The 18,055-nt window shown below is 34.0% G+C and overlaps 1 protein-coding gene across 1 annotated transcript; it reads left to right on the top strand.

Annotated features, from left to right (window-relative positions):
* Nucleotides 1–1,044: 1,044 nt before the first annotated feature.
* LOC149424728 (uncharacterized) lies at nt 1,045–2,640 on the top strand. Its single transcript, XM_089631098.1, has 2 exons — nt 1,045–1,609; nt 2,576–2,640. The coding sequence occupies exons 1-2, from the start codon at nt 1,045–1,047 to the stop codon at nt 2,638–2,640; spliced, it is 630 nt and encodes a 209-aa protein (XP_089487224.1).
* Nucleotides 2,641–18,055: the final 15,415 nt, after the last annotated feature.

The raw sequence follows: 18,055 nt of genomic DNA, 5'->3' as shown, positions 1-18,055 counted from the left end.
AATAATACATAATAATAATTTTTGATTTTACTCCATTTTTTATTTATCTCTCTTTTATGTTCCTAATTCCTTCTTAACGGCCATGAATGTTGTTGTCCTACATTCCGTCTTCAGTGCGTTTTGTTTGCTCGAGGACAACACATCGTTTGTTGACTTACCATTTGGGCCAAAGGATCTGGCAATTATTCTCCCGTCCTTTTGTTTGCTCTTACGGGAGCTTGGAAACTTTCGCCATTATACTGAAGAAACTTCCCGCACAATAATTAAAATTCTAAATTATATCAAAGACTACTGCGTATGCGGGTATTGTTATTTTTAGTCGAGTTCAAACATTTTCTTTGGTAAGAACTAAAGGTTCTGCGTGTATTCAATGTTATCTTGCTAAACTTTTGTTGTACTGAGTAATAAAGCTATTTGGTGATCTTTTTTTAATGACTTTAGCCTTGTGATGCGAAAATAGAAGTCACTGTTAGATAATAGGTATTTAAGATACAATGCGCTCAATACTGCAAGACAAGTAGTAATACCAATTTAACTTTTGAAAAAAAAATTCCTGTTTAAAATTGATTATACAAGTTTTATTTGAAAAATTAACACTTTTGAATTAAGTTGAGGATACCGTTTTTAAACAAATGCATGATAAAAGCATCGTTTTCGGCCAAGGTATTTTTATTATTAAAGAAAGAGAAACATTAGCGGGCTACGAATAACCTGACAAAATCTCCTACTACAACCACAGTAAGCGAAAAATGTTGCTTGTGTTTTGATGGAGGACTTAGCCAGCCAAAGAATTGAACACAATACGCCTGGGTTGGGACCTAAACGCGATGTCAAATCCACTGACATGTTTTACTTCAAATAAGACCAGGAATCACTGGTTAAAGTGATTCCTGGTCTAACTGTCACTCTTGTTTTGACAGCTGTGATTGGGTGTAATCGCCGCCATTTCTTCTGCTGCCTCGTTATTGGCTTACTGCTGTTGCTGCTCACTCCTATTGGCCGTGACTGAGGTAAACAAATTCCAAAAGATTTAAATAACTTGCAATGCCTCCTAAGAAGCTGCAGTCCGAGGACTCCGAAATACTGAAGCACATCGACTTAAAATTTGATAGTTTTCAAATGTCTTTTAAATCCGAAATAAGGGACCTCATAAAAACAATAGACTACATGTCAAAAAAAATCGATGATTATGAAGGAAAACTAAAAACAATGGACCTGGACCTTAAAGAAGAAAAAACAAAATCAATTAGGCTCGAAGGCGAGATTGCGGAGCTTACGAAAATAGTTAACCACCTAGACAAAAGGAATAATAACCACGACCAACAGCTGCTCGAAAAAAACATCGAAATCTTCGGCATCTCTGAAAATACCAACGAAGACATTGCCGACACGATTATTAAAATTGCAACCAAAGTGGGACAAAAGATAAACAGAGAAGACATTGTTTACGCCAGCAGGGTAAAAATACGCCTACATCCTCTACCCGATGGTTCCGGACTTGCTACTCCTCGCGATACCCGCCCCCGAAACATTGTGGCCAAACTTGTTAGCAAGAAACTGAAGGACGAACTGATTGCCGCCATCAAGAAGAAGAAAGGACTCGATTGCAGTAGCATAGGTTTAGCCGGAGGGAAAATATTTATTAACGACCAACTTACAAGAAAAAATAAATATCTATTACGTTCCGCGAAAGAGTTTAAAAACGCTAACAATTTCAATTTTTTATGGGTGCGAAACTCCAAAATATACATAAGGAAGAACGATACCTCTCCCGCAATCCTAATATCTGGCCTGGCTCAATTATAAAACTTGTTATAACTACAAAACCCTCTACCTTGTCTACTTACTTCTTTTATAACTCATTAAATCATAACTATCCATCCTTTACTCCCACGCTCACAACACATCACAACAATACACTCATTCTATCCATAACAGCCGCTAAAATGTTTAACAATCATACCTACACACTTGCACATTCAATATATTATCAAGCGTTACACTCGCCTAATGCATATCCCAGTGGACTTGTGGCAGACAACAATAAATCGGTAATTTACTTCGCCCTCTTATGTCAGAAAAATTAATAATTTTTTTATCAAAACGCGCGTGGCCTTTGCAGTAAAACGAAAGAGTTTTATCATAATGTTTTGTCAAATGAATTCGATATAATTTTAATTACTGAAACATGGTTAGTAGACAGCATATCTGAAAACGAGCTCTTCGACCCCAGGTATAATATTTACAGAAAAGATAGAGACACGCCCCTAACGGGTAAAATCAAAGGAGGTGGTGTCGCAATTGCTATAAAAAAAAAATTTACTGTTCACTCACGCGAGTCGTGGAGCTCGGAAGCTGAAGACATTTGGATTTCACTAGCATTAAAAGACCCAAAACGCCGTAAATCCAATATTCACATCTGTTGTTCGTACTTACCCGGAGTCGGTCCAAAGCTATCAAATACTCAGCGTTTATCCTTTCTCAACAGTCATACGTCCAGAATTTCCGACTTAACCACAAACTATCCAAACGATATCTTTCTATTAATTGGCGATTACAACATGCCTAACATCAGCTGGAACACCGCATATCATCCCCGTGGTACTGGTAATGGGACATCTGCTCCACCACCCTCCTTAACTGTCTATCTTATTCGGATTTAAAACAATACAACCACATTCCAAACAGGTACGGTAGAACACTTGACCTAGTGCTCTGTAACACCACAGTCTGCGTCTCTCCTGCTGACTCTCCTCTGGTTCCGGAAGATGCACATCACACATCCTTAATAATTGAACTCAATATTTACGCCCCCACAACCACTTCCTCACCCCAGACGATCAAGTTATTCAATAAAGTCAACTATGACATAGTCAATGACGCTCTGTCAAAAACTGACTGGTCTTCTGTTTTAAACGCACAGGACGTTAACACCGCGGTTAACAGCTTTTACCTAATCATCGACGCCTTGATAGATGACTTTGTTCCAAAGAAAGTTCTGAAACCAAACAATTTCCCAGCGTGGTACTCATCGGCTCTTATTAACATTACAAAAGAAAAGCTGAAGTTCTTTCGAGCCTGGAAACGCCACAAGAACCCACTAGATTACCAAACCTTTTCACTGCTCCGAAAAAGACAAAAGAAAATCGCTACTCTCACATACCACAATTATATTTCACACTTAGAACACGCCATACAAAATAATACAAAAAAAATATGGAGCTTTGTCAAAACGCAAAGAAAATCTCCCTACATGCCGGAACACCTAACATACGGCTCTAAAATTGCACACAACAGTAAAGAGATCACTGACCTGTTTGCTGACTATTTCTCTACCGTCTTCACTGATCATACCCCAAATTTAGCACCTGATGTTAACAAACCTGATCCGCTAAATAATATAGCCATAAACTCAATTAAAATCAATGAAGACATCACCTACAAATATCTTTCATCCATTGACATTAACAAAGGACCTGGTTTAGATAGTTTGCCTGGTATCTTCATACGTAACTGTAGTAAATATATCACTATTCCGGTCAGCGCAATTTTCAAAAAATCAATAAGTGAAGGAACGTTTCCTCATAAGTGGAAATCTGCCGTAATAACTCCTATTTATAAAAAAGGCGATAAACATGACGTTACAAATTATAGACCTATCTCTCAACTTCCTATCTTAAGTAAAATTCTTGAAAAAATCGTTTACGACCAACTCTACCCGACTATCGCTACAGCAATTACACACAACCAACACGGATTCATGAAAAACCGGTCTACTACATCTAACCTGGTCCTATTTGTCAATTATTTGCACAGCAATATGGACGAAAGGGTACAGGTCGATGCTATGTACACCGATTTTTCAAAGGCATTCGACCGCGTTATTCACTCAATTCTTTTAAATAAACTTACTCGTCTTGCAATACACGGTGATTTATTTAGATGGATTAAGTCATACATTAGTAATCGTAGTCAAGTTATCTCAATAAATGGTGTCTTATCCAAAATAATAAACGCAACCTCGGGCGTTCCTCAGGGTTCCCATCTTGGTCCGCTTTTCTTTAATATATACTTAAACGACATAGGCTCATGTTTCCAACACTCAAAATTTTTAATGTTTGCAGATGACATGAAAATTTATAAAACGGTCATCTCTTTATCGGACTGTAGAGAGCTACAAAGTGACTTAGATAGGCTCTGCAACTACTGCACAGCTAATTATTTGGACCTCAATGTTTCAAAATGCCACACTATGTCCTTCAACAGAAACAAGCATATAATTAACTTTCCCTATTCACTCCGCGATGAACCCGTGATCTCAAAAACCGAATGTAAGGACCTTGGAGTCTACGTAGATAGTAAACTTATATTTAATACGCACATTTCTTCAATCACTGCTAGATCTTACAAAATTTTAGGTTTCATACTGCGTCTGAGTAAATTATTTAAAAATCCACGTACGCTAGTAATGCTTTATTCGTCACTAGTCAGAAGTACACTGGAATATGCATCGCCTGTCTGGAATCCCAAATACACTTACTATGTCAATAATATAGAGCGCATACAAAATAAATTTATTAAATACCTAGGTTATAAATACAACAATAATTATATCTGCACTCTCCAATCCCTGAAATCCAGGCGAACGGTAGCTGACATGACATTTCTCCATAAAATAATACACAACGAAATAGACTGCTCAGAACTTCTATCCCAAATAAATTTTAACACCCCATCTAAAAGAACTCGACACACCAACCTTTTTACACAACTAGTAATAATAGAAACGCTGCAGCCAATTCCCCTATTTCTCGCATCCTTCAAACATTCAACTCAATTCAAACAAGCACAAGTACCGATATATTTTTTGATTCTCTCCCTCTATTTAAGAAAAACTTTTTTAGCACACTAAATTCGCCAACATAACACATACAACCACACACAGACACACACGCACACGTACACACACACAAACACTCACACACACCTCTCTCCTTCCCCAGCACACTAATTAACTTAACTTAAAAATGTAACTTAACCGTAAATGTATTATATACCTCCTATGTATATATGTCAGCGACATGTCATTGGTACCAATTATTATACTAACTTTTATAACTTTGTAACTATTGGCATCTATGTAATTATGTACTGTTTGTTTCTGCAATAAACAAAAATAAAATAAAATAAAGTAAGCCCGCCCCTTAACACCTTGTATTTAAATTCATAATCACAAAAATTAAATATTACTATTTTTTCGTTTGAATTATATACTTGTTATCAATTATGTTCATATATTTTTAAATAAATTACAAAAAATACATGAAAACTCCAAAATGTAACACAATCTGGGAAAAAATCATTTTAACAATCATGCTTTAAATTTTAAAAAAAATAAATAACTGTAAGTTAAAAATTACCTCAAACATTTACAATGTTATATTTTTTTGACGTTTTTCTGTATTTCACAAATTTTACGTTCTCTTTAGTATCTTTTATTATGAAAAATACAATACTTCCACGAATGTATAGATTTAAAAAAAATCTGATTTCGGTTGGTAAGAGCAACCTATTTCTTCACGAAGAGGTCGATTTATTCACGTATTGTCACAAATAGTATGTAGTCGCAATATTGTAAGCGGATCCGTTTGAGGTGGACTGTAATCAATACTTTTTAAAATTGATTTGATTGGAAGAAATTCTGACTTACTGAAATACATCTTGTCGCAAATCTCAATTTTGGTTCTGAGTAACATCGCGGGTGGTAATCATTGCACAAGGTTTCCGTACTCTAAATATTATGCATACTAAAGGAACATGTTCACTATCCCAGTATTTTTAACAGACTGATGAGATATCAATAAATTGTTTCAATTGTCCCTGAAGTAGGTGTTCCAAAGTGTCAGGCAGGGACAGGTAATGAGATAACAGGTTGGGTGAGGTATTGCAGGAATTTATGATAGAGGGAGATGCATATAGTTGTGTCAACATAGTAGGAAAATTAATCAAATTTAAGTAAAATACGATAATCAGAAAATAAAGTTTCAACATAAAAAAGTTATATTTGACACGGAAGTGTTATCTAGTTATCTGATGATGAAATGTAAAATCACAATAATAAAAAACTTCGAAATAATCCATTACTTTTAATTTTTTTCTGAAAGTAATCCTTTCGATCTTATTTCTTGCTTAGCAACAAAGATTTCATTGCTTGTGTTTTGTATGTTTAAACATTTATTTATTAAGGTGCCTTTACACTTGTGTTTTTGTACCGTTCTGGTGTTTGCCGGGTTTATTTACGACGTAGTTTTTACGCCCGCATTCTCATGGCGTTTCCACCACGGTGTGGAAAACGCATTAAACTATATGGACAGACAGCACAGCCCGACGCGATGATGTATCTCGAAGGCAAGTATTTAGCACTATCTACAAAATGGTACGACGTGAAATGAGCTACGTAGTTTTATGGAGAGGAAGGGTAGTGCTTTAAATAATTGAATTCTATGGCGGTACTCCTACTTCAATTCTAGTTTCGTGGATAAGAAATGTTTTTAATATTCAACTAACAAAATAGATGTCTTAAAGTTCGACACTCGTTAACGTTTTATATATTTGTTATCTCACCAATTATTTCACTTTGAAAATATTGTACGCATCTTGATTCATACAACACTAAAATTTTTAGAAGATTTTGGATGCGGAAAGACTCAGATTAAGATATTTGGTGTGTGTGTATAAATAACACTTTTGAAAATAAAACACAAAATATTATAAAATAAATTATTTTGAGATTTAAACAATAATCAATTGCCGTTTATGGTCACTACGACAACAATCAAATCTCATATTTTGTTACTTGATTCAAAAAGCATAAGAACAAACTTAACCATAATCTTTGCACATCTGCCTTGTTGATGGACACTGTAATGATGTCCAAAACGTTGGCTAAAAAAGGAGGTATCGCAATACGGCATAATACACCAAAATAAATTACTATAATCATATGTAATGAGATTACTTTTAATATTTGAAAGTTGAGAAGCAATGAAAAGATAATAATGCCTATAATGAATATTCTCTTGTGTTTTATAAATTCTTTGGAATTTACATTTGACAATATATTAATACATTAAGACACTAAACCATCCATTTGTTTCGAAATAGCAACCAGTTACGTTTTACTTGTAACTCTTGATATACACATCATTTGTGACAATGAACCTACGACCTTCACGCCTCGAACAATCGAAGTCCCCCAACCGTTTGCCAGTTCCACGCTGTATAGACTGGAGCAGAAATAAACCGTACATCATACAATTTTCACGTAGGGCGATGAAAAGTGAACTTTAGTCGAATTGACTGTAAGGGTCGTGACCCGGCGAACTTTCCGAGCAAGAACTTGGAGCCGTGACTATAATAAAAGTTTATTAAACGATCGGGCAACACAGCCCTCCAACAAATTACTGGTGGCGGGGTGAGTCGCGAGGCGCTGTCAACTAACGATTATTATTTAAACTAATATTCAACGGTCCTAGTTTATGGGGGTCTCGCCTAAATAGGTGGTTTTTTTAATATATTTTAAAGAATACCGGTTTTTTGTTAATTTTGGGGCCAAAGCAAAATTGGTGAACAAAAATTGTTAAAAAAAATCTTTAAGTCTTCATTTCTTAAGTGGTTCACGGCTACGAGGCCCTTTTCATACAAAACGTAATTTTGAATTTGAGGCCAAAATGAACAACGAAATTGAATGAACTTTTTTTAAATCACAAGGTACCTGTAGCCTGTAGGAAATATCTAGTATTTATTATTTTTGTTTTATAGGCCATAAACGAAATCGATTTTTAATGACTTTACAGTAAACTTTGGAAATTCTTTGCCAGTTTCATTTAGTTGCCAGTTTTCATTTAAAAATATAATTTTGTTTTATCTCCTACGTAAATATGATGATATAAAATCTTAAGCATGACCTTAGCCTTGCCGGAGAGCTGCTCTAAACGAACCCTGTTTCTTTCGGTTATATTTAACTGTATCATACTTCGACTAAGAACTACCAACATTTTTTATTTATTTTACGCCTATTAAGGCTTTTACATACATACATAACAATATTTACGAAATTATACTCGTAAATAGTGCAGGAAATTACTGTTCAAAATACACATATAAATAAAAAAATATTGTTGTATTTGATCCACACAGTATGTAGGCACAAAATATTTAAAAAAAATCGAAAATAAATTTTATCTTTCAGCCGACAAAATACTGTTAAAGTGCAAAATATTGTAATACTGTCAATTTAAATAGCTTTTTAAAAATATTCCCTTACTTGATGATAAAACTTTATCTTCATTTTCTTAACGCTTATTTTAATTGGCTACATATATGTATGATTGCAAGATTCTTCCCGAACTAAATGCAATCAATCTAGATAGTATCTTGAATAAAACAAAAATATGTGCGACATCCATTGACCTTTCTGCAAGTCAAGGATGAATATTTTTAGTTTTTGGTTTATTTAATGAGTAAAACCTCAAATTGTAATATCATTCAAGACAATTTTAGCCATTCCCAATCAGCTGAGCAGCGCCCCAGCAATGTTAAGATCCTGGGTTTAATTCCTAGATGCGACCGTATCTTTTTTCTGATTTTCTGTTTCAATTTTCTTTTAAGAATCGCTAATATTGTCTTCAATGATTAAATATTACAATTTGAGGTTTTACTTATTAAGTTATTCCTACAAATCTTACATCTAGCGTTTTTTCGGTTTTATATTTTAAATTATTTTCGACCAATTTGTTTTCCTGCGCAAATTGGTCATTTTTAATTGAAATTTAAATATTTGCATTTTTAAGACTCTTTTATTGTGCAATTATTCGTTGTCGATGGGAAAAATTGGTTTAAAATTAATTGACAATAACTCATAATAAAAATTATTGCCAAAGTTGCCTTTAATATCATGAAAACTCGATTTATTTAATGGACCTGTTTTTATAATTTATAACAAAAATTATTTTTAAACTTTTGAACTGTTGATATTTGCTATACTTTTTGATTAAAAATACCAATTTGAGGCCAAAATTAAGTTTTGAATAAAATATACTAGGCAATTTTATCTTAAAGAAGGGGTGGGAAGAACTTTTTACCGTCAGGGGCCATTTTGATGTTTGCGGTATCACCCGCGGGGCGCATTTAGACATTCTGGGAAGAGCATACCCATTTTTTTGAAAAAAAGAGTAAAAGTGTACTCAAACGATAGAAAATGACTAATTAAAAAATTGTAACTTTAATTGGAATGGTTTACCACAAATTGAGTTAGCAGGTGAGTCCGCATCTCGAAAAAATTTACGTTAAAACACAAGACGAGTGATTCTGCATAAGATTCCAAAAGCTTAAATAATTTATTTTTATACGCAGAACAAGCAAATGGTTTTCCACCTAATTTTGCAGCGTGAACTGAAAACGTGAATGATTTCCTTCGAAATATGTCAGCAGATTACATTCTTAACATAAAACTTGTTATGATTTAATAACAAATACGTATGCAAGTCTCAGCTCTAATTAGGATAACACAAAAAAATATGCAAATTCCACCGAATTTTACAGCATTGTTTTGCTTGCACAACTAGAATTGTACACTCCACTCACAACATAAGAACGGTCTTCTTCAAATTTCGTCAGCAGATAAAATCGCACTTTAACCAAAGTCAAATTTTCATAATTTTTTAATCGCTTTTGCGATGTATTTTTATGTATATTGTTCTTGTAAAGAAAAAAAACCTAAAACTGTTTTCCTACAACTTTCTTGGCACATGGTCTGCAACTGCAATTGTACTCTTGAATTCTGAACCCAAGACTGGTTCCAAACGAAAATGATTCCATATTTACTTAAGTTAAATTAAAAATAAAACCACCATCGCGTTCCGTTTTTTTGTTTTGTTTTGCGGTGACTTCAGCACGACGCACAGTGGTCACAAATCCTGGTCTAGCTAGACAAAAATATTTTTTCATGGCATTTGATGCAAAAGGGTCAAAATTTAATAAAAAAAATACTTTAAAAAATATACATTTACTTTAGCCATTGTTACAGAATTTTTAAAACAAAATTAATTACTAATAAAATGTGTATAGTACCTACAATGGTTTGATTAAGTCACAACGAAGTACTCATTTTAATTTATTAGTTAAAATTATTATTTTAACATAATAAAAGAACAAAACCGAATAACATTTTTTGCTTATGAACTACTGGCCGAGTCGCTATCATCACTATTATTAAATGCTAATGTTCCAACACTGGATTTGTTAACAAACTTCTGTATTTTCTTCGCTGAAACTTCTGGAATCCATAATAGTTTTAAGATACCACTAGGTAACACATCGGAATGTTTTGTTTATATTGTGATTATATAGGATCCAAATTTATAATTAGTGCTCGAAACAAAATTTTCATTTGTGAAGATACGTGATATTTTTCGAGTATGAAATTCAAAAACATCAAAACACTAACACTCATCCTTGATTTTTTTTTGCATGAGGAATAAATATTTGCTCTCCGTTCATTTATCCCATTTTGTAAATTAAAATATTGCTGCTTGGTGAATTTATTATTAATTACGAAAGCTAGAGTTTCCCGGGGTGGATATGGGATTGGTTTTAAATTGTGATCCTTCATGATAATTTTCATCTTAGCTACAGCTCGTTTGGCAGCATCCCGCTTTCCATATGACCTCAAGCTGATTTGAGTAGCATGAGAGAGTTCTTGTGGGCTTCGAGAATTTAGAAGACATTTAATTTTACTTGTTTTGCTTTTTGACCTAATTTTTTTCTGGGTTACCACGTATTCCCTCATCACGCGTTACTAAAGGAAGAATAAAAGCAGTATTAAGCCATTTTGCGTGTTTAAACTTCGATTTTAATGTACTTCTTCCAACTTCAATCCATTTTCTATGAAATATTAATAGAAACGAAGCGTCGTTTTTCTCAAGTAAACTATCTTCAGGGCTTGTAAAACTGTTTTTCTTCAATAAATGTATGTTTATGAATATATAAAACATAATATATATTGTAGCCGTATTGCAGCACAATTCAACTTTGACGTGCCCTTTACTTCTAGAATCTCCAAAATATCCAAACGATAAACGGCTCTGAACCCTTAAATGCATGATTTATTGTTTTTTCTGGAAAAACATATAGTTTGTAGATATTTACATGCATATGCAAGGAAATATGAAGAATTTCTTTTTTTTGTAATTTTTTAATGATATTTGATTAAAAAAAAATTGTTGCAGATTTACAACACCATGTATTAAATAAAAAATAATATGAACAACTTACGTATGAAAAAAAAATAAAAAACCTAAAAAAAATTCTCAAAACTAATAAGTGTACCGGAAAAAAACGAGTTATTACATATAAGTATTGTATTATTGTATCTACTTACCTAAGAAAATCAAAATAATAACAGCAAAACCAAATTGTAATTCTAACCTCCAACCAATTTTTGAGAATCTTCACTTTGTTAAAGAAAAAGTGACATTTGACATTCGCGAAAGAAAAAAAAGGTGATGCCACTCGATAAAATATATTACCGTGAACTTGATAATTCTAAAACGGCATGCATTAAGTATACACCAAAGAGTTAAAGATGGTTTGAACGGTATGTTGCCGTTTTGCAACAGTATGCATTTAAGGGAGACAAAAGAGCAAGTTTGAGCAAAAAAATTATATCAGATATTATACATAAAGAATGGTTTTATATGAAACCAGTTTCATTTGGTGGTACAAATCGGTACACGATTTTGAAAGTTTAACCAAACTTTTGAAATTTATTGTAAATATTGATACTTTTTTACTATTTTTTATTAATTATGAATGTTATTTTAAATTTGAAAGAACATACCATAGATTTCTATTTCCATTTTGCATAATTTCTCTCCTATTTCAAATAACAACACTAACGGCCGAGCAGCGTGCACACCCGAAAGCGATTGACCGCTGGGCGAACGATCGGCACATACAAAGTGTCGTATTTACAACGTTGCCAGGTATCGCACGTATGGTTTTTTATCGATGTGTACATAAATAAAAAAAATCGTTGAAATCTTTTTGTCTAGTACGCACCAAAAGCCACGCTGACCGCAATTTCCCCACCCCTGTCTTTTTAGGATCTTTCTCGCCAATTGTGCACATCCAGGAGAACTATTTCAGCACCCGATTGAGCGATGTTTTGAGGCTGCTTAACCCTTCGTCGGGCGCAGCCGGCCTCAGAGGCCAACGAAAGAAATTTTTTCCCTCTTCAATTCTCAAAGGCGGCCCCCCGCCTCTTCCCTCATTTTACTCGCCTAACTTTAGGAACCTCACACGGCGCCCGTCTTCAGTCAGTCGTCGGTCTTTACGCAGCTCACGTACCCCTTCCTTGGATTCACAGGCCGCCTGCGCCCGATTGCGTCACAATTTTGAAGGTAAGTTTTTTAAGGATATTCTTATTTGCATTTGTTGATTATACTCAATTATGCCTGTTCTGTATGAATTTTATCAGTATCTTGAGAAATAAGTGCTGTATTGGACCCTGGCCTTTCAGGCAGAGTGCGCCCGATTGAATTATAATTTCTGTTTTCCTCTTTTCAGGCATTTAATATACATATGTTTCTGCCGAAATGGCTAGAAAAGATGATCTCTCTCAACGCAATGATGTTGATAATATGGTGAAGTTTCTTCTCGATGATGAAGATCCAGCTTTGGTTGAAGATTTAGGCGATGAGAGCGATATCGGACAACTAGCTCGGCGAAGTCTGAATACAAGTGAAATGCCGATTCAGTTGCAAACTCGCTTAAAAAGGTTTTTTCCCCACGAGGAACGTGAAAAAAAACCACATCCCCTACAACACCTCCCAAAAGGCGAAAGTGTAAAATATGCGTGTTTGAATTAGAATTTAGGAGGATGACGAATTACGAATGTTTAGGTTGTCATCAACCGATCTGTTTACTCCATGTAAACGCGCTGTGCCAAACTTGTTTTTCGGCTACTGATATGGGAACCTCATCGTCCGATCTGGCTATGACTGCAGTCAGTAGGGACTACCACCTACCTTACCTTTAAATTTTTATTACTTTAAAACTTTTATTACTTTTATGGAGCTCGGTTTGACCAATTATTTTGATTACTGTTTTCGGAAAATTGTTTATTTTGATTATTTTAGTTTATGGTTGGTAATGTTTAATAAACTGGTTATTTTGTGTTATATTTGGTTTAATTCCTTTTTATAGATTCTAGTAAAGACTACCTGACAAGTATTTTGTATTAGAATTAATATAGTTGAAGGTGGGGGCTAAAAATATATGGCGTGGCCCCTCAGGCCGGGTGCGCCTGACGGAGGGTTAAGGAGGAGGTATCAAGGTGAGAGGAGGGGGGATTGTGAGTGCGAGTTTTAAGAGAGATTTAATAAAACTGAAACAGTAGCTCTTTCATTATACGAGCCATTTCACGAGAATGATTCTGAGGAACAACCCGTTCTTAAGAAACTATGAACCTGTATGAACGGGTTTTTCGCTCTTGCTAGTCGAATTTAAAAAAAAAACTGCTTTTTCCACTGAAAACAAATATTTGCCTTTTTCTCTAAAAACGTCTACTTTTTAAATATTTACCCCATATTTAAAATATTTTTAATGTTAGTATGCCAGACATATACGTTTAAAATACTAATACGTTTAAAATACTAATTTGCTGCCGATTTTTTATGATAAAAAAGTGTTTATAAAACAAAATCGGCTACTAAAAGTGGGTTTCTCTATATATACCTAGAATTTATAATACAGGTAGCTATCTGCGTTACAAAATTAGCCCTTTTAATTATTTTGGTTTAATCCTGACAAAATTAAAAAAAGGTTCTGATAAGAATTTATCCGATAAAATAAACTCCGTTTTCCCGTTTAATTCCCAGAAGTAAGAGGATTCGAAAAAGGACACGTGTTCTTTTGGTTCCTGTTCCCGCGCTAATTAAAGCGCAGAACAATTAGGGACCGGAAACCTTGAATATGCAAAGTTAACTTTAGGTAAGTACCTACTCGGCGAATTCGAATTTAGAATGAAAAGGATTTTGTAAATGAATAGCAATGAATTTAAAAATATATACTGGGTCCTTTGTTATCAAAAATCAACCTTGTAACACAGCAGGTACCAACCCATGAAAAGGGTGACTTTAAAAGAGCGCCAAAGTTGTTAAATTACCCATTCTAAGCATGAATTGAAATATCTTCCTCCTTATAATACATTTTATATAATGTTAAATCTTCATTTTACTACAACACTTGAAAAACGTATTGACGGTGTGATAAGGAGAATGACTTTGGGTAGATACATTTAGAAACATTCGTTTTTGGCACAATCATTAAATGAATCAATAACTATGAGTCAGTTCATCTAAGGGGTTGGTAAAACGGAACACTGTTGAGGACGAATGGATTATGAACGAAGCAAGGAATGCATACCAAGATATAGTGGTGTTGTGTTTCAGCCCTTCTGCCTACCTCTATGTGATGAAATTTAGTAAAATACTTTCGTACAAGAGTCCCAACACTCTCAAACCAGTGTTAGACACGCTACACGGCGTCCCCAATTAGGGTATATTGTGAAACAGAAGGTAGCGGAAAAGGAAAAGAGACGTGGAGAGGAAGGTTTGAAAACCCTGGATATTTTTAAATGTGCCAATGAAAACGCACAACTATCAGTGAGACTATAGCATCTCCAAAGAGCGTATGTTGTAAAACTACAGATAATAGGGAGGGAAATCATATGGGGAAGAAGAAATTGGGGGAGGAGAAGCACGGAGGCTGTTTATCAACTATCTTGTGCCCGTGAGAATTTGGCCTCCCCAACTGAAGGACAGGCCGTCTCTCAACTATCGTGTGTCAATGAGACTTTGGCCTCCCCAACTGAAGAACGCTGAAGGTAGTGGGGATGGGAAAAAGATGGGAAAGAGAAAGCCATTTTTCACTTTTAAGCCATTTTAAACAATGTTCAAAATATAACTGAAAGATAGGTCTTTCACCAGGGCGATACTGAGAGTATTTACCACTATCTGAAAAGAGAGTACGTTAGTAAATTGGTTAATATTTTGTAAAAAGATGACGACCAAAATAAAGAACTCCTTGAAGATGCCACCCTCGTTAACTCAAATGATGTATCCGGATTATCTATCAAGAAACTAGATACCGTTGGTCTACTAGGAAAATCCACAAAGTCACTTATTTACATGAAATGACTTCTTTCGACATGAGCACTCAATTAAGTGCCACGTTTTTCCATTCAAATATATTTTACCATTTCAATATGTTATTCGATTTAAAATATGTTTTGCCATATAAATGTGTTTTAACATTTTCTATATAAATATTCGGTAGTCATAAAAACGATACTATTGACGTGAGAAACAAATTCAGTCAATTATTAAACTCTTCTACATGTCAACAATACATACTTCTTGGATACTCAAAACACAATAAAATCCACATTCATCCATCCATTTTTGTACCGCGCAACAGACTCAATACATAGTTTAAATATAAACAAAACAAAATATTCAGACATTTTTAATGTGCACGTTTAAATCAATGTTTTCAAAATGGCTTAGGACGGGTTGTTTCGGAGTATTTGAACAATTCATCAAATTTCAACGTTCATTTTCAAGTTCTGTGAAAGATTTTTTCAAGTTCTGTTTTTATTTCAGTTTTTTCAAGCAACTAGCCTATAATGATATAATAACAGAACTTGAATTGGACTTTCACAGATCCCAGAAATGAACGTTGAAATTTGATGAATTGTTCAAATACTCCGAAACAACCCGTCCTTAAGTCTTAGAAATACGCCACCATATGAAACAAAAAAAGACTAATTTACGATTTTTTTGGATTTCAAAAAAGTTAGTTTAATGACCATAAAAGATAAAAAAAGTTGGTAAGGATTCCAAACCCGTGAGTTGGCTAAAAGTGTGTAATGCGTGCATGAAAATAATATAAAGGTATAAATGCGTGTTTCTTCCTCTTTCGTCATAAGCCTGTTCCCGAATAAATACCCGAAATACCTTTACACTACACACTCTTTATTTCAATAGGTATATTACAAATGCTTCATCGGAAGAAATACATATATCGAATGATATCGATCATAAAAAATGCCAAAAAAAAATTATAAAATATTGGTATAGTTACAACAGGAGATTTTTTGTTGCCGGGAGGCAAAAAAATTCACGTTTAAACGTTTTTGTTTATTATTTCAGTTGATGTGATGTATTGATGAGGACCCAAGGGTTCATTCTAAATTATATAATAATAAAATAAATAACTTTGAACGAATTCGTCCACTTTCAGCATTTCGTGTATCAGTGACTTAGTCAATTTTGCCAGTAAACCAACGATACTAGGTATCGAATCTTGCAAGCACTCGGTCTCAATCACAGCCTTCAATAACCACTAAGTATAAAGTATCTCCTATCGCACGAGCACTACTTGTTACTTAACCGCGCTGTCGCCGCTACTCACTAAGAATCAATACACTTAATCTGTGCTCCAGACCTTCCTTTGATAGAGAGACTCTCATTCAGACATTCTACGTACATCCTATTATTTCTAATATCTTTGTTTATTGCATTAATATGTTTAGCGAGCGCTGTTCTTCGAGCTAAGGCTGTAAGATTAATTACTAGCATGTCGGTCGGTACGCAGATGGCGTTCGTTCAAGTTACGTTTGATTTTAGATTTAAACAATCTGCTCAAAGGACCGCATACGGCTGGTAGCGGGAACAGCGTTCAACACATACCCATGGCTGTTTGCACTCCACCAAAGTTAAGGAGAATTACGTTGGTTTGTGTATGGAATTTCAGTAGCTAGCAATTATATTCCAATTTAAAGTTACAGCTGCTGGCGCCATTCGTTTATTGTAACGTTTTGTGTGGTAGGAAAGTTTGTCGCTGGTTGCACCGTTCAATCGCTTCACGAATGCAAGTATCAGACTTTGTATTATGATGGTGCATTGTTCAGTGGGTGTAACGAAGTCGGAACGTCCTACGTTTGGGATTCAATTAAAGATGCAAGATGCACCTCTACGAGTTATATTGCGGATGAAATAAGTCAACGGACTAAAATATTTTCTTCGGCTGTTACATTATATTTACGTTCTGTACGGGCTTTGTAGATTGCGAAAGTCTTTTATACAATAAATATAGGTATTAGATTAAATAGCATTGTTAAAATGTCCAAAAAGAGTTACTCGATCTATGGATACGTTTTATATTCCTAAAAGCAATACAAATTACCTTGAAAATGTATTTATAAGAAGAAGCTGTAGCACATTCAATAGATTATGCCCAAACATCGATGTGTTTAACACGAACCTAGCTAAATTCACAGCATCCGTAAAAAAGTGATACTGCGTCTTATTTAACCAAAAAACTTAATATTTCATTTTTTTTTTTTTTTAAATATTTCAATTGATTAATACATTTTTGATAATTGATGTACTTTATCAGAATTGTTTGTATTAGGTATGTTGTTATGTATTTTTCTGTTATGGTTTGTTTTGTCGTTATTTTATTGGTCAATGACATAACTACTCTGATCACTGTTATATATGCATGTATAAAGACTGTTTATAACGCTAATAAATAAAATAAAAATAAAATAAAATATCTAATTGCAGACAAAAATATGTATGTGAATATTTTATCTACAAATTCGCTGTAAATTATTTATATCTTTAAAATGAAAATTAATGACTGTTGGTCGATCTTGAATACATTGACAAAGCAAGTTGTAAGGGCTCCCACAATCTACAAAATCTTTTTTTTCAGTACATCTAAATACAAAATATGAAAAAAGTTTTAATTTTATATAATCGACCATTTTTTTATGAATTTACAGCAGGGCACTGCATTTTTTCGCCACAAAACCACCATCTAAATTAAAAAAACAAAAAATCTATTTTTTATTTTCTTTTTAAAGTCAACGTAATTATAAATTGCTTATATAATCATCGTATCAACGGCAAATGTAAGTTAAACT

Source organism: Hesperophylax consimilis, chromosome 4 (assembly GCF_061612785.1).
Source record: "Hesperophylax consimilis isolate HC1 chromosome 4, BYU_Hcon_1.0, whole genome shotgun sequence".
NCBI classification, from domain to species: Eukaryota; Metazoa; Arthropoda; class Insecta; order Trichoptera; family Limnephilidae; genus Hesperophylax; species Hesperophylax consimilis.
Note: the sequence above shows the minus strand (reverse complement) of the source record. Positions and strands in the feature narration are given on the sequence as shown.